The sequence below is a fragment of the Cervus elaphus genome, chromosome 19 (genome assembly GCF_910594005.1).
Source record: "Cervus elaphus chromosome 19, mCerEla1.1, whole genome shotgun sequence".
Taxonomy (NCBI): Eukaryota; Metazoa; Chordata; class Mammalia; order Artiodactyla; family Cervidae; genus Cervus; species Cervus elaphus.
Window position 1 is genome coordinate 37,056,419 of NC_057833.1, and position 15,978 is coordinate 37,072,396.

At 38.1% G+C, this 15,978-nt stretch overlaps 1 protein-coding gene across 5 annotated transcripts in view; it reads left to right on the top strand.

Moving 5' to 3' along the window:
• Window positions 1-15,978, top strand: part of VPS8 (VPS8 subunit of CORVET complex) — a 287,556-nt gene that overhangs the window by 159,432 nt on the left and 112,146 nt on the right. For all 5 annotated transcript variants that reach the window (XM_043874824.1, XM_043874826.1, XM_043874823.1 and 2 more), the window contains one exon: window positions 635-681. In XM_043874824.1, coding sequence (XP_043730759.1) covers window positions 635-681 — 47 coding nt within the window. The remainder of the gene's footprint in view (window positions 1-634; window positions 682-15,978) is intronic.

Below are 15,978 nucleotides of genomic sequence, written 5' to 3' on the forward strand. Positions count from 1 at the left end.
TCATCAGTGCTCGCCTGTGCACGAATGAGTGAATTGTTATAAAAGTTTTATAGCATGCAGTATTATTGTTCAGTCACTCAGTTGTATCCGACTCTTTGTGACCCCATGGACTGCAGCACACCAGGCTTAACCTGTTGTAGTTTGCTGTCTCTTCTGTAGTTGATGGTATTGGAGAGTTAATGAGCTTTTCTGGTGGTGGTTGCTATTTGGGCCTCACCTAGATTAACTGTCTCACAGTTGACCGTTGTCACAGGGAGAACCAGGTGAGGCAGGGTGAACCCATCTGTGCAGCCAGAGCACTTGCTCTGGCCCTGTTCCAAGGGTCCTCATGCTGGGAATTGTTATAGGATTTGTCTCAATAGAGGGCATTTTTTTTTGGCAAGGGTTGAGGGGCAAAACAATGTATTTATGTTTCTTCTGCACTCAGAATTGAATATGTGACAATGATTAGAATAACTGAGAAGAAATGACCTCCAAATGATTCCTCAGCATTTCTTAGATCTGCACAGAGAGCTTACTGGAAGTAAACATATGCATGCATGCTTTTTAAAGGGATATTCTAAAATTCTTTATCACAGCATAGTTGGAAGAGTTTGTTTTAACATTTAATTGTATTCTTTGTTTTTCTGTTCAGAACCAGGTTCTGCTTTTCAAGTTTTTGAGAAGCCTTCTTGACCCAAGGTATGTTTATAAAGTTTAGTTTTTCATGTTACATTGGTGAAAAACCAAAGGAAATGAATTGAGTTTAAGAAACTGACTCATGATATCCAGATGGTATAGTCAGCTCTTGAGTTTTAATATTATCAGGAGTACTGGTTACAGAGATTATTCTAAATACATGATTGGAAAATTGATTACATCTTGAAAGTATATTTTCCTTCCCATTTAAATGTGAACCTATGTGATAAGTTGTCATGTATGTAAAGAAAATAATGAAGGCATGCCATTAGGACATGTTTCAGGAAGAATTTGATGACCATCTAGCTTCCCCTGCCTCTGGTAGCATCACTCCTCCTGATTCCTTATTCTATACTGTAGATTGACAGCTTTAGTTTTCAAAGTAAATAACCTAGTTCCCAGTCCACTTTTAAATGTATTACTTTTTAAACTTTCATTTGAAATGTTTAGTTTTAAATAACTTTCTAGAGGTGTGGCAAGGAAAGTTTAAATGTTTCTTTAAGTGCTCCTGTAATACTCATCAAATAAAAACTAAACCAAGGAGATGATGAGATTAGTAATGGGTTTGTAAGCAAAGCAGCTCTGTATGTGAGATCTTAATGTCTTCCTGCCCTGGTGGCTCAGACAGTAAAATCTGCCTGCAATGCAGGAGACCTGGCTTTGATCCCTGGGTCAGGAAGGTCCCCTGGAGAAGTGAATGGCTGCCCACTCCAGTATTCTTGCCTGGAGAATTCCATGGACAGAGGAGTCTGGCAGGCTACAGTCCATGGGTTGCAAAGAATCGGACATGACTGAGCAACTAACAGTTTTAAGACCGTCACTCTTAACCAGAATTGTGTGTCAGAATCACCTAAGAAACTTTTAAAAATATAGGTGCCTGAGCCCAACCCCACAGAATTATCATGATGTACATCTGAAGTTAAGCATCACTGACTTGAATGTAATATTCTAGGGTGACATAGCTTTCACATGCCTTGTAATGTACACTAGCCATTGCAGTCATTTATTTACTTTAGAGATTCAGTTCAGTTCAGTCACTCAGTCATGTCTGACTTTTTGTGACCCCATGAACCGCAGCATGCCAGGTCTCCCTGTCTATCACCAACTCCCGGAGTTTACCCAAACTCATGTCCATTGAGTTGGTGATGCCATCCAGCCATTCATCCTCTGTCGTCCACTTCTCCTGCCCTCAATCTTTCCCAGCATCAGGGTCTTTTCAAATGAGTCAGCTCTTTGTATCAGGTGGCCAAAGTATATTATTATAAAAACATGAAATTTTGGTTATTCTGGTATTCTCTGGAATTTTTAAATGCCAAAATACCAGGAATTTTGTAGATTGTAAAATTTTTTTTTGATATTTCTATCATTTAAACCTTAACCAGATTATGCTTCTTTAAATTGAGTCATACAGATGTGCGAATGTTGAGAAAAGCAGTCTGACTACACACCCTCCTGAGCTCCAGTTCAATACCTTTTCAAAGTATCTATGTTTTAATTCCCTGGTTGCTGAAATTACTGAGGCTCGACATCTTTTTCTAATTTGTATGAGTCGTTTGTTCTTCCTTCAGATCCAGTTTGGGCCCTAGCCCACCGCTGGAATTAACTGATGGAGATACCTTAGAATTATGGTTAGGGGTAGGAGGGAAGGAAGAGAGCTGGGAGAAGGATGGGGCTGAAAGTGAAGCTGAGAAGAAGGGATAGGGGGCCGAGGAGGACTGAGCTAAGTGGAAGAGGAAGGAGGTGCCCAGCCCTTTCTCTGGATCCCATGTACCTTTTTTCCCCAGAGCAGAATTCCTTCTATCCCACCAGTATCAAATCCATTCTTAAGAGAATGGATTTTAAGGAGACCTGACTCCTCTTCCCCTTGAATAATTTACTTTAAGTGAGTCCTTGTTCTCCAATCATCCTACCTGGAGATACTCAAGCTGGAAGGACAGAGAAGTTCAGCTTTGAACTTGGCCTTTTCTCATATGTAGCAAAGTATAGAGGACGATGGTGATGAACTCTTAATTTTTAAAAAAAGTATTAGGTAATAGAAATATCAATATAGTCATTTGCTCTGCTATTGCTCTGATATTTAATTTAGTTAAACTTCACAGTAATAAAAATGGCAAATCACAAGAGTTTTAGAGGTCTTCCATGAAAAGTCCTGCTCTATTATTACCTGTACCTAGATTGTAATATGTTGTAAGGTAAGATCCTTTATAACATACGAGTGACTGAACTGAAGATCCTTTAGAAGTACTATGACAATTGTTTTGTTCACTAGCAAACTACAAATAATTTTACGTTTACTCGGTATATCCCTGGTAACTCAGTGGTAAAGAATCTGCCTGCCAGTGTAGGAGACACAAGTTCAATCCCCAGGTCGGGAAAATCCCCTGGAAAAGGAAATAGCAACCCACTCCAGTATTGTTGCCTGGGAAATCCCATAGACAGAGGAACCTGGCAGGCCATAGTCCATGAGGTTACAAAAGAGTCAGACGCAACTTAGCGACTAAACAATAGCAGGATATTTTATCTCCCTAAATATCTCCCAACCCAGGATAATTAATTCTGAGTTAACCTTACACACATTACTCCTTCCTTGTCACTTCAGTTCAGCTCCGAGGCTCTGTCTCACCTACTTCAGAGAGAAGCAGTGCACACACAGTCCCCACTAAGCCACATGACCTGGAATGTCCTCACTTTTGATAACAGCCAGGTCGCCAGCTTTACTTTAGCCTGGAGAAATTAAGAGTTGACAAAGATTCTCCTCTTGACCAAACTTGATTCAGACTCCTCTGAGCCCTCTGCTCCACTCAGTCTGACCTTGGGCTTCCATCTCTGTTTTTGTAGAGTGTATTTTGAAGAATCCTACTATGTCAGTTTAGCCAGAATCCTCACCCTCAATATCTGGTCACCTTGATATCTGTCCACATTTCTTGTTCCCTACCACCCCCTCAGGAAATACCTGATCATCCTGGCCTACCTTCAGCAAGTATTCTGTTAGGTCAGTTTGTCAAAGAATTATCCTATCCTGTTAGTAATTTTCTATCCATAGACTGCCCCCTACCCCATGGCAATAAATCTCCATTTCTCCTTGTTGTGTTTGAGTTGAGCCCAGTCTCTCTCCCTGATTGCAACACCCCATTGTGTTCCTTTTGCCTATCATGATAGTCCAAATAAAGTCTACCTTACTGAACAGAAAAAGACTGAAAACTTCAGCCCCACCTTTAAAGAGAGTGTACTTTCCTTCTGATCCACCATATCCAAGATGCCAAAGACCTAGTGTTCTGCTTTGAGAGTGCCAACCCAGAACCCATTACACTTCTTCCTCTTACTTTATGTCTTACCTAGGAGGCAGGCATCAATTTTGATTATGCTGTAAATTTATTTTAAATTTGATGTTTGGCATTTCAGTACAATCATTTTTATATAAACAGTATTTTAAATGATAGTATCTCAACTAACCCATAAAAGCCTGTTTGATTCACAATGTTAATATATAATACCAGTGAGGGTAGGAAAAACTGTTTTCCTTCTACCTGTCTAGGTTCTAAGCAGGTTAAGAAGAGAAAGGCATACAAATTTATTGAGTGTTTTATGTGACATGGAAACTTTCATAAGGAAATGAAGACCTGAAGAAGCACTTAAACCTGAGCATTTTATGCCAGGTTTGACGAATAGTAAAAAGTCATGGACAAATGTACTAGGACTGAAGGATATGAGCTAAGGGTAATAAACTGGGGGAAACTTAGCAAGACATGTTTGTTTGGATTTCTCTCAGTGTCTCTCCATCTTCAGAGATGAGGAAGCTCCTTCCCTCTAGGAAGAGAGAGAATACCTTTCATAAGTAGTAAGTTAGTGTTAGTCACTCACTTGTATCTGATTCTTTGTGACCCCCTGGACTGTAGCCCACCAGGCTCCTCTGTCCATGGAATTCTCCAGGCAAGAAAACCAGAGTGGGTTACCATTTCCTTCTCCAACCTTTCATAAGGTAGTCTTATGATCTGCTTCACGGGAGAAGGTGAAGGGCAGAGAGTCCGTCAATATGCCAACATGCTCTATTTTGGGAAAGTGTGTCCTGAACCCCATCACTAATAACATGTACATTGAATTCTGGATTGAGGGGGAGGAAGAAGGTTAGGAAGGTTGAGTTCAGAGAAGGTAAGGAGGCATTGCTTCTGGAGCCTGCCTTACACCAACTTCTGAATTATAGACAGTTTGTCTTGGGTGCCCTCTGAACTCTGCCTCCTCCCACTCTGTCCTCTTCTTCCAAGGGGAGCAGGGTGCACGCACTTCTTCAAGCTCTCCACTTTATAAACATTCAGAAATATAGTATTGATCCTAGGTAAAATCCAAGATTAACTTCTTCCATGCTCCAATCAAAACACTCAAAACTTTTGCCAGTTGCTTGTCAATTTCTATATCATGTGACACTTTTACAGTGAGAATGTACAGTTATCATATGAATACAATGAAGTGTACACAACTTTGAAAAAAGCACTTTTTCAATGCCAGTTGACCTCAGGGTAGTATGGACTAGTTTACATTGATCTCTGTATGATTTCCCATCACAGTTTAGCCTTTGTAAATGAGTATGCTGTTGACTGATCTGAAGTAAAGGATTAGAATCTTTTTAGGTATTGGGAAAACTGAAGTGAGAACCAAGGGGAGTGTAGAAAAAGGAATTTAGGGTGAAAAGAACATCAAGAGAAGGTAGACTGGTTCTGCCTAGCAGTTTTCCCTGGCAGACAACTTCAGACTATTTTTGCCTTTGATTCTTCTCTTTCTGTTCTTCTTAAGCAGTAAGACTTTTTTTTTTTTTAAAACATCCAGGTTTTTCCTGTCATGAAGCTCCTATAGCGGCATTCTGGAAAGTAGAGAAGATGAAAGAAAGTTATTTTGAGATGGAGACTGCTTATATATATGTGTCAAATCAGAATATTGCCTCTTTTTTTCTCTTGCCCCAAAAACCTGAGTTAGTAGGATCCTCCCTCATTCCTCTGTGTGTTTGTGTGTGTGTAGTTTATGCGTATTTGATTTAACATTTACTTGTATTTATTGAGTTCTTAAAGCAAGAATTTATTATTTCATTATTCTGTCAACAGCATTTTTTCAGGAACCAATACTCTAATTGAATTCTCATTCAATAGAGTGTATTTCTCTATTTTCTTTATCCAATGTCTTTAAATTACCTTTGCTCTGTAAATAATGTCCTTTGTAGAATTAATTGACCCACAAAGATATTGGTGGCATTTATATATAGAAAGATTAGATAGTTTTGAAGGGAGGGAGGTTAATCCTCCAGAAGCAAATTATTTGCCTGAATTGAGGCCAACAGCCTGGGAGAGAAAGGATTTGAATCCTCTTCCAATTTCCTTCTTTTGAGACAGCTGCTACATAAAACTCTACCCCACCCCTATTCCCCATGTGCATTCCTGCTGGCCAGGAATTCTTAACTGCAATTCTGATATGTTTACATCCAGGCGCAGGTCCTTTGTACAGTGGGGATGCTTGAAGGACAATGCAAAAGGACACTGATAGTTTTTGTGGGGCTGTGAGCTTCATAAGGAATGAAGAGAATGTACAAGTGTGTTTATATTTACAGTATTTTCCCCAATACTGTTTTCTCGGTAATGTCAATTTTAGCCTTTGTTAACAATATCTGGAGACCTCTGAAATATGTGGTATGATTTTCTTGTAGGAAAAAAGAAACACATAAAACATCATGTTGTATTTCTGTCTTTAATGAAAATAAAGTAAAAATTGAACATTGCTAAGGAATTGAGTGTCTTTGCCAAGGAGCAAAAACATAGATTATGGAAATGGTTATACATTGATTTAAGTTGTATCTGTCAATGTTTCTCTGGATAATTTTGAAGGGATATGTTAAGATACTGACACAGTGTTGAAATAGCATATTTCAAAGTTGAAAAGAATATTATATATGATCATGAACTTTAACATATAAAAATGCATTCCTACTACAGTGAGTGCCTGCTTGGCCAGACTCACCATCAGATACTCTATCTCTGGTCAGTGTTTTTGCCAGCACCTCAAATTCAATCTTCTAAATCCTTACACATCATCATCTCCTGATCTCCTTTCAGGTAACTAGATGAATGGATGGATGGGTGGATAGATAGATAGCTTACATTCAATTATATCTTTATTCTTTAATAATTCTTTATAGTGAGATTGCTGTCTGCTAAGCAGCGTGTGAGAGATTGAAAGAGCTCAAAATTGCACTGTTTTTTCCATCTAAATGTGTTCCTTCTCCTTTATTTTCTTTCTTAGCAAATGGCAGTATCCACACAGTTATTTCATTTAAAAACTTACTGAGTAACTACAGCATACTAAGCACTGTGACAGGCATGGGACATAAAATGATGAATAAGATGGGACCCTGCCTTCAGAGGCAGTTGTAGTGTAAGCGTCTTAAATAAAATACTAGGTGCGATGGTAAGTTTAACTTTTTTTTAACCGCTCCTCTGCACCTTTTCAGCCCTACTACACAGAATAAGTTAATCATCAAAATGTACCTCTTGGCTGTTTCTTACATGTGAGCCTCCTCTCGTCCCCCTCCACGGCCCTCGTTCATGCCATCAGTATCTCTCTCCTGGTCTCTGTTGCTGGTCTCCTAATCAGCCCTCTTAATTTTTCTGCTTCTATTTTCAAACAGCCAAATGATGATAATGTTCTGGTTCCCTTTCTCTTTTTTTTTTTTGTTTCCCTTTCTCAGAGTTTTTTTAGCTTCTGTTATCCAGGGTAAAATACTCGGTTTATGGTATAAAAGACCCTTCTTAATTTTATTCAGGAGTATTGGTTCAACTTAATTTTCTTCCATTCTGCCATTTCTCTTTTCCCTTTGGTTCCTCTGTAGTACTGAACTATTTGTTCATGGGATGCACTGCACAGGCTTGTTCTGCCTGCCCCTTCAATGTCTTCCTTCCTTTTAGTCCACTTTCTTTCTTTTCATAGTTTAACCTATATGTATTAAGAGCTCTAAGGTTATACATGTGCTTTGCTCCAGTGAGTCCATTTTGGAAAATATATTCTAAGAATATACCATAAGAAGAAAGTAGATAATATTAAATTATCCATGTCAGCATGCTTATAGTGAAAAAACTGTCTAAGAAAGTAGATGAGGGAAATAGCTATCTAAATGGTAAGATATATGAACATGATTGAACACCAAATTAGCAAACATGGCAGTGTTAATGTTTAAATAATGTTAAACTGGAAAATATATAACATTAAATGTTATGCACTCATACTGTTTGTGTGTATGAATAAATGATAATTGGATGATGTGGTGAGATGTAGATAGCTTCATGCTTACCATATTCATTGCCCTCATAGATTGCTTATTGTTGTTGTTTATCACTGAGTCGCATCCAGCTCTTTTGTGACCCCGTGGACTGTATAGCCCACCAGGCTCTTCTGTCCATAAGACTTCTCAGGCAAGAATACTGGAGTGGGTTGCCATTTCCATGATAAAAGTTTAGATTGGTAAGTTAATAATAAAAAATGAGAGCAGTTGTCAGGAGTTTGGAACGAATGGTCTACTCTTTGCTTTTAGAATTTGTGACACAATGAAAAGTTTCACGTGAGTGCTACATAGGAAAGTTTCAGAAACCTTTTTTAAAGAAAACTTCCCAGATACCGCATTTTTCTGTTTACAATGAAAAGGACACATATTAGGGTACTTTTTGGCTTTTAAAAAATCCTAACCCTTTCTTCTATTTTATTTATACTACTATTTTTTTCATCACCTTTGTTTTTTCTTTTTTGTTTGTTTTCTATTCCTTTATGCCTCCTCTGACTTTAATTGAGCATTTTATATATGATTCTATTTTTCTTCTCTTAGTATATTAATTATACTTCTTAAAAAATTTTCTAGTCGTTACCTTTTGATTTTTGAATATATATTTATAACTAATTCCAAGCCCAACTGTAACACTGTAGTACTTCATGGGTAGATAACATTTGTAATTTCTTCCTCCTATGTCTTGTAATATTGATGTCATTCATTTCACTTATTTATAAACTATAATCACTGAACCCATTGTTACTATTATTCTTTTGATGCTATTATCTGTTATGATAATTAAGAATAAGAAAATAAAATTTTTACTTTACCTTCATTTATTCCTTTCCCAGTGTTCTTCCTTTTTTTTTTTTTTTTTTTTTTGTTCTTCCTTTTTTTATGTGGATCCAGATTTCTGACCTGTATCATTTTTGTTCTTTCTGGAGAACTAACATTATTTGAAAGGCAAGTTTACTGACAATGTATTCTCTCAACTTTTGTCTGAGAAAGTATTAATACTTCTTCACTTTTGAGAGGTAATTTTACTGGATATGGAATTCTAGGTTAGTATTTTTCTTTCAACACTGGAAATATTTCACTCCACTCTCTCCTTGCTTTCATGGTTTATGAAGAGAAGTCTGATATAATTCTTATCCTAGCTTCTCTATAGGGGAAGTTGTTCTCATCACCCCCCTCCCACTCCCCTGGCTTCTTTCTGGACTTTTTTCTTTTGTCTTTGATGTTCTGCAGTTTGGAAAAAATATGCATAAGTGTAGCTTTTTTGGAGGCTTCCCTAATAGCTCAGTTGGTAAAGAATCCACCTGCAATGCAGGAGACCCTGGTTCAATTTATGGGTCAGGAAGATCCGCTAGAGAAGGGATAGACTACCCACTCCAGTATTCTTGGGTTTCCCTTGTGGCTCAGCTGGTTAAGAATCTTCCTGCAATGCGAGAGACCTGGGTTTGATTCCTGGGTTGGGAAGATCCCCTGGAGAAGGAAAAGGCTACCCCCTCCAGTAGATTTTTTGCTTTTTATCCTGCTTGGTTCTGTCTGAGCTTCCTAGATGTGTGGTTTGGTATCTTTCATTAATTTGAGGAAATTCTCAGTCATTATTGCTTCAAATATTTCTTCTGAACTTTTCTTCTTTTTTTTAATCCTTATCATATTGCCACCTTATATATATTATACCAAGTGTATTTGTCCCACAGTTCTTGGATATTCTGTTTGATTTCCCAGCCCCACCCCCAGTCTTTTTGCTCTTTGTGTTGCAGTTTTGAAAGTTTCTATTGACATATCTTGTAAGTTTAGTGATTCTTTCCTCAGCTGTGTGCAGACTATTGATGTACCCATCAAAGACATTCTTCATTTCTTTTAGTATTTCTTCTTTTAAGCATTTTCTTTTGATTCTTTCTTAGTGTTTCCATTTCTCTGCTTACTTTACCCAAATGTTCTTGTATGTTGTCAGTTTTTCCATTAGATCCCTTAGCCTATTAATCATGGTTGTGTTAGATTCCTGTCTGATAATTTCAGCATCTCTGCCATATTTGAGTCTGATTCTGATACTTGCTAAGTCGCTTCAAACTATCTCTGTGTGTGTTTTAATATGTCCTGTATTTTTGTTGTTGTTGGAAGCTAGACATAATGTAGAGTGTAAAAGGACTTGAAGTAAGCAGGTCTTTGGTATGAGTTTTTATGTTTATCTGGGAGGAGGATCCCTGGAGTAGGAAGTGGCAACCCACTACAGTATTCTGATTCATATCAATGTATGACAAAACCCACTGAAATGTTGTGAAGTAATTAGCCTCCAACTAATAAAAAAAAAAAAAACACACACAAAAAAAAATTAAAAAATAAAAAAAAAAAAGAGGCAAGTATCCTTGCCATGGACAGAGGAATCTGGTGGGCTGCAGTCCATGGGGTTGCAGGGAATTGGACACAACTGAGTGCACACATGCACACAGGACTTGTACTAAAGTAAGGTCTGAGATGTGTAGTTCTTTCTTTGCATGTCCCTGTTATTTAGAAGCATTGCTGATGTGGCAGTGAGGTATGACCGTGGTGGAAGGAAGCAGTCCACCGTCCTGTGATGAACTTTTAGTCTTTTAGTGAGGCAGTGCCCCTGTGACCTTCCCAAGTACCTCTCGGTCCCCAACCCTGCTTTAAGTGAGACAAGAAGGCTAGAGGGTGCTGGAGTTGGGCATTTCCCTTTCCCCACATGAAAGGCTAGAGCAGGCTGGAATTGGGCCTTTCTCAGCTTAGTTACTCTGGCTACCTGATGCGAAGAGCCAGCTCGTTGTAAAAGACCCTGATGCTGGGAAGAATTGAAGGCAAAAGGAGAAGAGGGCGGCAGAGAATTAGATGGTTAGGTAGTATCACTGACTCAATAGATGTGAATTTGAGCAAACTCTAGAAGATAGTGAAGGACAAGGCAGCATGGTGTGCTGCAGTCCATAGAGTTGCAGAGAGTTGGACACAACTTAGTGACTGAACAGCAGCAATTTAGTTATGCTCTAGGAAAAGCCCAGTTGGTTTGGCTCTAGTGTAATAGTAAGGCAGGTATATTAGATCTGCCAGGGGTTTCTTAATAAAGCACCACAAACTGTGTGGCTTAAATGACAATTTATCATCCCAGTTCTGGAGGCTTGAAGCCCATGATTAGTGTTGGCAGGTTTGTTGCCTTCTGAGGGCTGTGAGAAAGAATCTGTTCAATGCCTCGTCTCTAGCTTCTGGTGATTTGCTGGCAGCCTTTGGCATTCCTTAACTATTAGAAGCATCACCCAGTTTTCAGCTTTTACCTGACATTCTCCTTGGGTGTATGTTTGTGTCTAGATTTCCTCTGCTTTGAAGGATACTGATTGTATTGGACTAGAGGCCCACCCTACTCCAGTATAACCTCATCCTAACTTAACTAATTACATTTGCAAAGATCTTATTTTCAAGTAAGGTCACCTTGTGAGGAACTGGGAATTAGGACTTCAACACACGAATTTGGGGGTACCTATTTCAGTCCCTACAGAAGGCCTTGTTAAGAAGGACAAAGTGCTCTGGTTATATTTCACAGTGGCCACATTTTCCCTCCCTCTGCATGATGGGATTTTTCTCCAGTCCTCGAAGTGAACCTGGTGCGCTGGAGGTAAAACTAACAAAAGTATGAGAACTCCCTGACAATACATAGCCCCTCTGGAATTTTTAACTCTGAGGTTGGTCCTCTCTGAACCTCCAGTGTGTTGTCAATTACAGTTTAGGTTTTCCTGCCCCAATTCTGGTTCCAGCAGCAGTGCTCTTTGCTTCTGGGCTTCTGCTCCAGCTAGGTGTGATACTTTGTGTCCACCTCTCTCAAATTTGGGGGATGGCAGTTTGCTCTGTGACCTCCTTTCTCAGATGGATCCAAAAAGACCTGTTGATTTTCAATTTGTTCAGCTTTTTTTCCTGTGAGGATGGAATTGATCACTTTTCAGCTCTTTGCATGCTAGACTAGAGACCAGAAATCTTTGTCCTCTTTATGGTCAGAATTATCTATGGATATCGTAATAGATTTATAGTAGTCTGACTCACTGTCTGTTTAAAGATTGTCTCTGTGGTGGTGTCATAGAACTGCCTTTTTTTCTTACCTCTTCTAATTCCATCTATCCTTTGGGAGAGAGAATGGTATCAAGTTTCCCACGCAAAACTGAAAGTGTATCAAATTATATTATACTGAGATGCCAGGACCTGCAGCTTTTCACTCTTTAATCTACTTGGGCCACATTAAGGCAGTCTTTCTAGTAGGGTCAGTAGCAGATATTAGTGATATGGAGAGCTTTGCATTAGAAAGAAAATATACTTGCAGTTACCTGCATCATCATCATCATTATTATTACTATTATAGTGGTAGAAAAAATTGTTTTAGCTAACCTCTTTTAGCTAACCTGTAAGTTTTTATTTGAAGTCTGTACAGCATTAAATTGATTCAGATATTGTTTATACTTGATCAGGTTATGCAGCTAAGTTTTTTTTTTTTCTATCCTTAAAATCGTAAGGCTTATAAAATCTATTCTTCTTGCTTATGCAGGAGATCACTCAAAACAATACACCTTTTCCCTATGAGTATCAGATAAGTAACAAAAATTCTTTTGAGATTTGGAAGAGGACATTTTGATACTTGATTGTTAGAGTAAGGAAATGGAAAGCAATCCCATCCGCTAAAGATCTGTCTTCAATCTGCTATTACATTGATTTGATGTGGCAGCATCTTTGCTGTTAGCCTGTCTCCTTTGGACTGTGCCTCATAGAAGTGTATATAGGATTGCAGCTATTCCTGCCTGAGGAATACCGGCAGCTCTGCACGGCGTGCAGGGTCAACATGGAGAGTGAAGAGACCGAGTACTGGCTTCCTTCTGGCCAGAGGACAGGTTTCCATCCAGGCCAGTCACCTGTCCAGTTTGTGGAACATTACTGTTCATTATGTTACAGTTGCATGCAAATTGTAGGTATTGTCTTTGTTACCTATAATTAACACGTTTAAAGCACTTTTTCAGGCAAATTGGCAAACTCACATTTTTGTTTAATTTGCACGGGAGTCTATTATGGAATTTTTAACATGGGATATATGTGGAAAGCTGAAACTTCAGCTTCATGGCTTTGTGAAGTGACTTGATTTGAATAAAAACTATATGGAAAATAATTTTCTTTGCTTTTATGTGTTGTGAGTCATTATTTGCATTCTCAATTCCAAAGGTACTGGGTAGTCATCAATATGCCACCACCTCCAAGGACTGGATATATGGAAATGAGCAGAGAGTTCAGACAGTGAGGATTTAGGCTAAGCTGAGGTGGCCCGCAGTTGTCAAAGCAAGTCACTAAGGGAGACTGTGAAGTCCTCTTTCTGAGAGATCTAGAAAAGCAGTCTAGACTGGCCTATTTTTGTGCAGCTTTTAGAATGAAGGGGAAGGACTAGACCAGATTTTTTTATTTTTGCAAAATATTCATTTTCTTTATCAAATGTTTTGAAATCAGAAATTTGAATACTAGAATCATTTTTAAGTTATGCTTTTGAAAACTGACATATAGTTTATCCATCCCCAGAAATAGCCAATTATACTAGGTTATAATTTTAATTGATTTTCACAAACTGAGTGAATATTTTCTCCAACCTGAATTTTTGAAGTGTGTTTAGAGTGTGTGTGTGTGCGCACACGCACGCACTTCAAATGACATATGTATACTTTATTTTAAAGCTGACAAAAGAAAGCCTTGTGTGAGTCTTATAAAATTCTCCCTTTATATGTATTTACATGTTTACATCATGTGAGTCAATTCTGTCATTAAAATAGAAATTCCCTACAGAGTAGATAAAGTCGAGGTCTAAAATACATAATTTTGATAGCCATTAAAATTAGCAGTGAGTATTTGGCAAAGGAGGTAGCTGATAAAAGACATAATAGAAATATGTTTGAGAAATGAATATAACAAATCGCTTTTATGTGTAAGACTGATAAGCAGCAGTCAGAAATGGATGTAAATTTGTTAATGCTACAATTTACTTATTAAAGTTTTGATTATGTTGATTTGCCTGATCATTTCCCAGCAGACACATTATTTCCCTCAAAAACGAATGCATCAAAATCTATCCATTTGGGTGATTTGCTTGGTTTGATGCATATTCACATCTTCAGTACTTGTAAAGGGTTTTATGAATAAATGTTCTGGAAAGAATTAAGTACTGTGGTTTATCGACAGGTGCTTATGTCTGATTTTAATCTGCTCCATAGTCTTGCATTTGTAAGACATCTTACTGGAAGTCTGACATAGGTATAATATTAGCACCACCTACTGTGTATAAACATATGGAAAGTACACAGACTCACCTTAATGTCAAGAATTGATTTGCATTCCCTTTCTCTTTTACCTAATTGTGTTCTGTTGAGACACAACTTTGGTTCTACAAAGAGAACTGTCATTCCCCTGGGTGTGCCATCTTCATCTCCTATTTTCTCCACGTAGAACTTTCTGACAAGACTTAGTCCTAGCTACATACGACTTTACAGCCCTAGTCCTTGTAATTTTCACTCCTCTTTTCTACATTTTGGGTCCCTCTGTTTGAAGACAGTCCAATGTACTGTTTATTTCATCAGTTCAGTTTAATTCAGTGTGCGTTTACCGAGCACCTGTTATTTTGTGACAATACTGTGCCAGTGCTGGGAAAACAGTGATGAATGTAGCACCGTCTTTGGTTTCAGAATTTATTGTATAATTGGGACAGACACTTAGATAGTTTTCAAGTTACGTGATCAGAACTCAGGGAATAGCCAGTCATTTAACAAAATCCTGCCTTAAAGGCAGTTGTGAAATAAAGAAAGAGGAAAACTTGATCTTTGGGATTTACAGCCTGTTTGAGGAGATACTGAATTAGCCTTAGCATGTATTGAAATCCCCAAGCAGCAGGATTTAGTGAGATCCTTGCCCAACTTCTGGTCAGGACTGAGGGTCATAAAGCTCTTAATTTGGGAAGGATTTTCTATTCTAAATATAATTCCTATTCTGTAACTGAAGGGTCTTGCCAATAAAAATAGGAGTGCTATGTACCACCATATAGAATACTTAAAACCCCTAGATCATTCTTGAGTCCAGATATTCCTACCTATGGCTGTTGGTGTGCTGCACCTGGGTTACAGTTGTGTTTAAAGACTGATTCCCTCAAATCTTGAGAGGCACCTCTTAGGGTACACAGAGTACCTTGTAATCAGTCTGATTTCTGATGGGCCAGATAAATACAGTCATTTTCTATGTGCCATTATGAGAAAAAACTAGAAGTGTTGATTTAGACCATTAACCTTTCTGGCTGTCTCTTTCTGTCTCTCCTTTTTTTTTTTTTTTTCTTTCTAGCGATTTATTTATTTTTTATTTGATTTTAGCAAAGTACAGTTGATTTACAGTGTTGTGGTAATATCTTCTGTATGGCAGAGTGAGTCAGTTATACATATTCTTTTTCATATTCTTTTCCATTATGGCTTGTCATAGGATATTGAATATAGTTTCCTGTGCTACACAGTAGGATCTTGTTGCTTATCCATTCTGTATATGAGTTTGCATCGGCTAATCCTAAACTCCCATTCCATCCCACCTGTACTCCCTTCCTCCACCTTGGCAGTCACAAGTCTGTTCTCTATATCTGTGAATCTGGTTTTGTTTCATAGATACGTTGATTTGTGTTGTATTTTAGATTCCACATATAAGTGATAGCATGCAGTATTTGTTTTCTCCTTCTGACTTAATTCAATTAGTATGATGTTCTCTAGGTCAATCCGTGTTGGTACAGATAGCATTATTTAATTATTTTTGGTGGCTGAGTAATATTCCATCTGTGTGTATACACATATGTTTTTTTATCCATTCATCTGATGGACATTTAGGTTGTTTTCATGTCTTGAGTATTGTGAATAGTGCATGTATCTTCTTGAATTAGAGTTTTCTCTGGGTATATGCTCAGAGTGGGGTTGCTAGAGCATATGGGAACTCTATTTTTA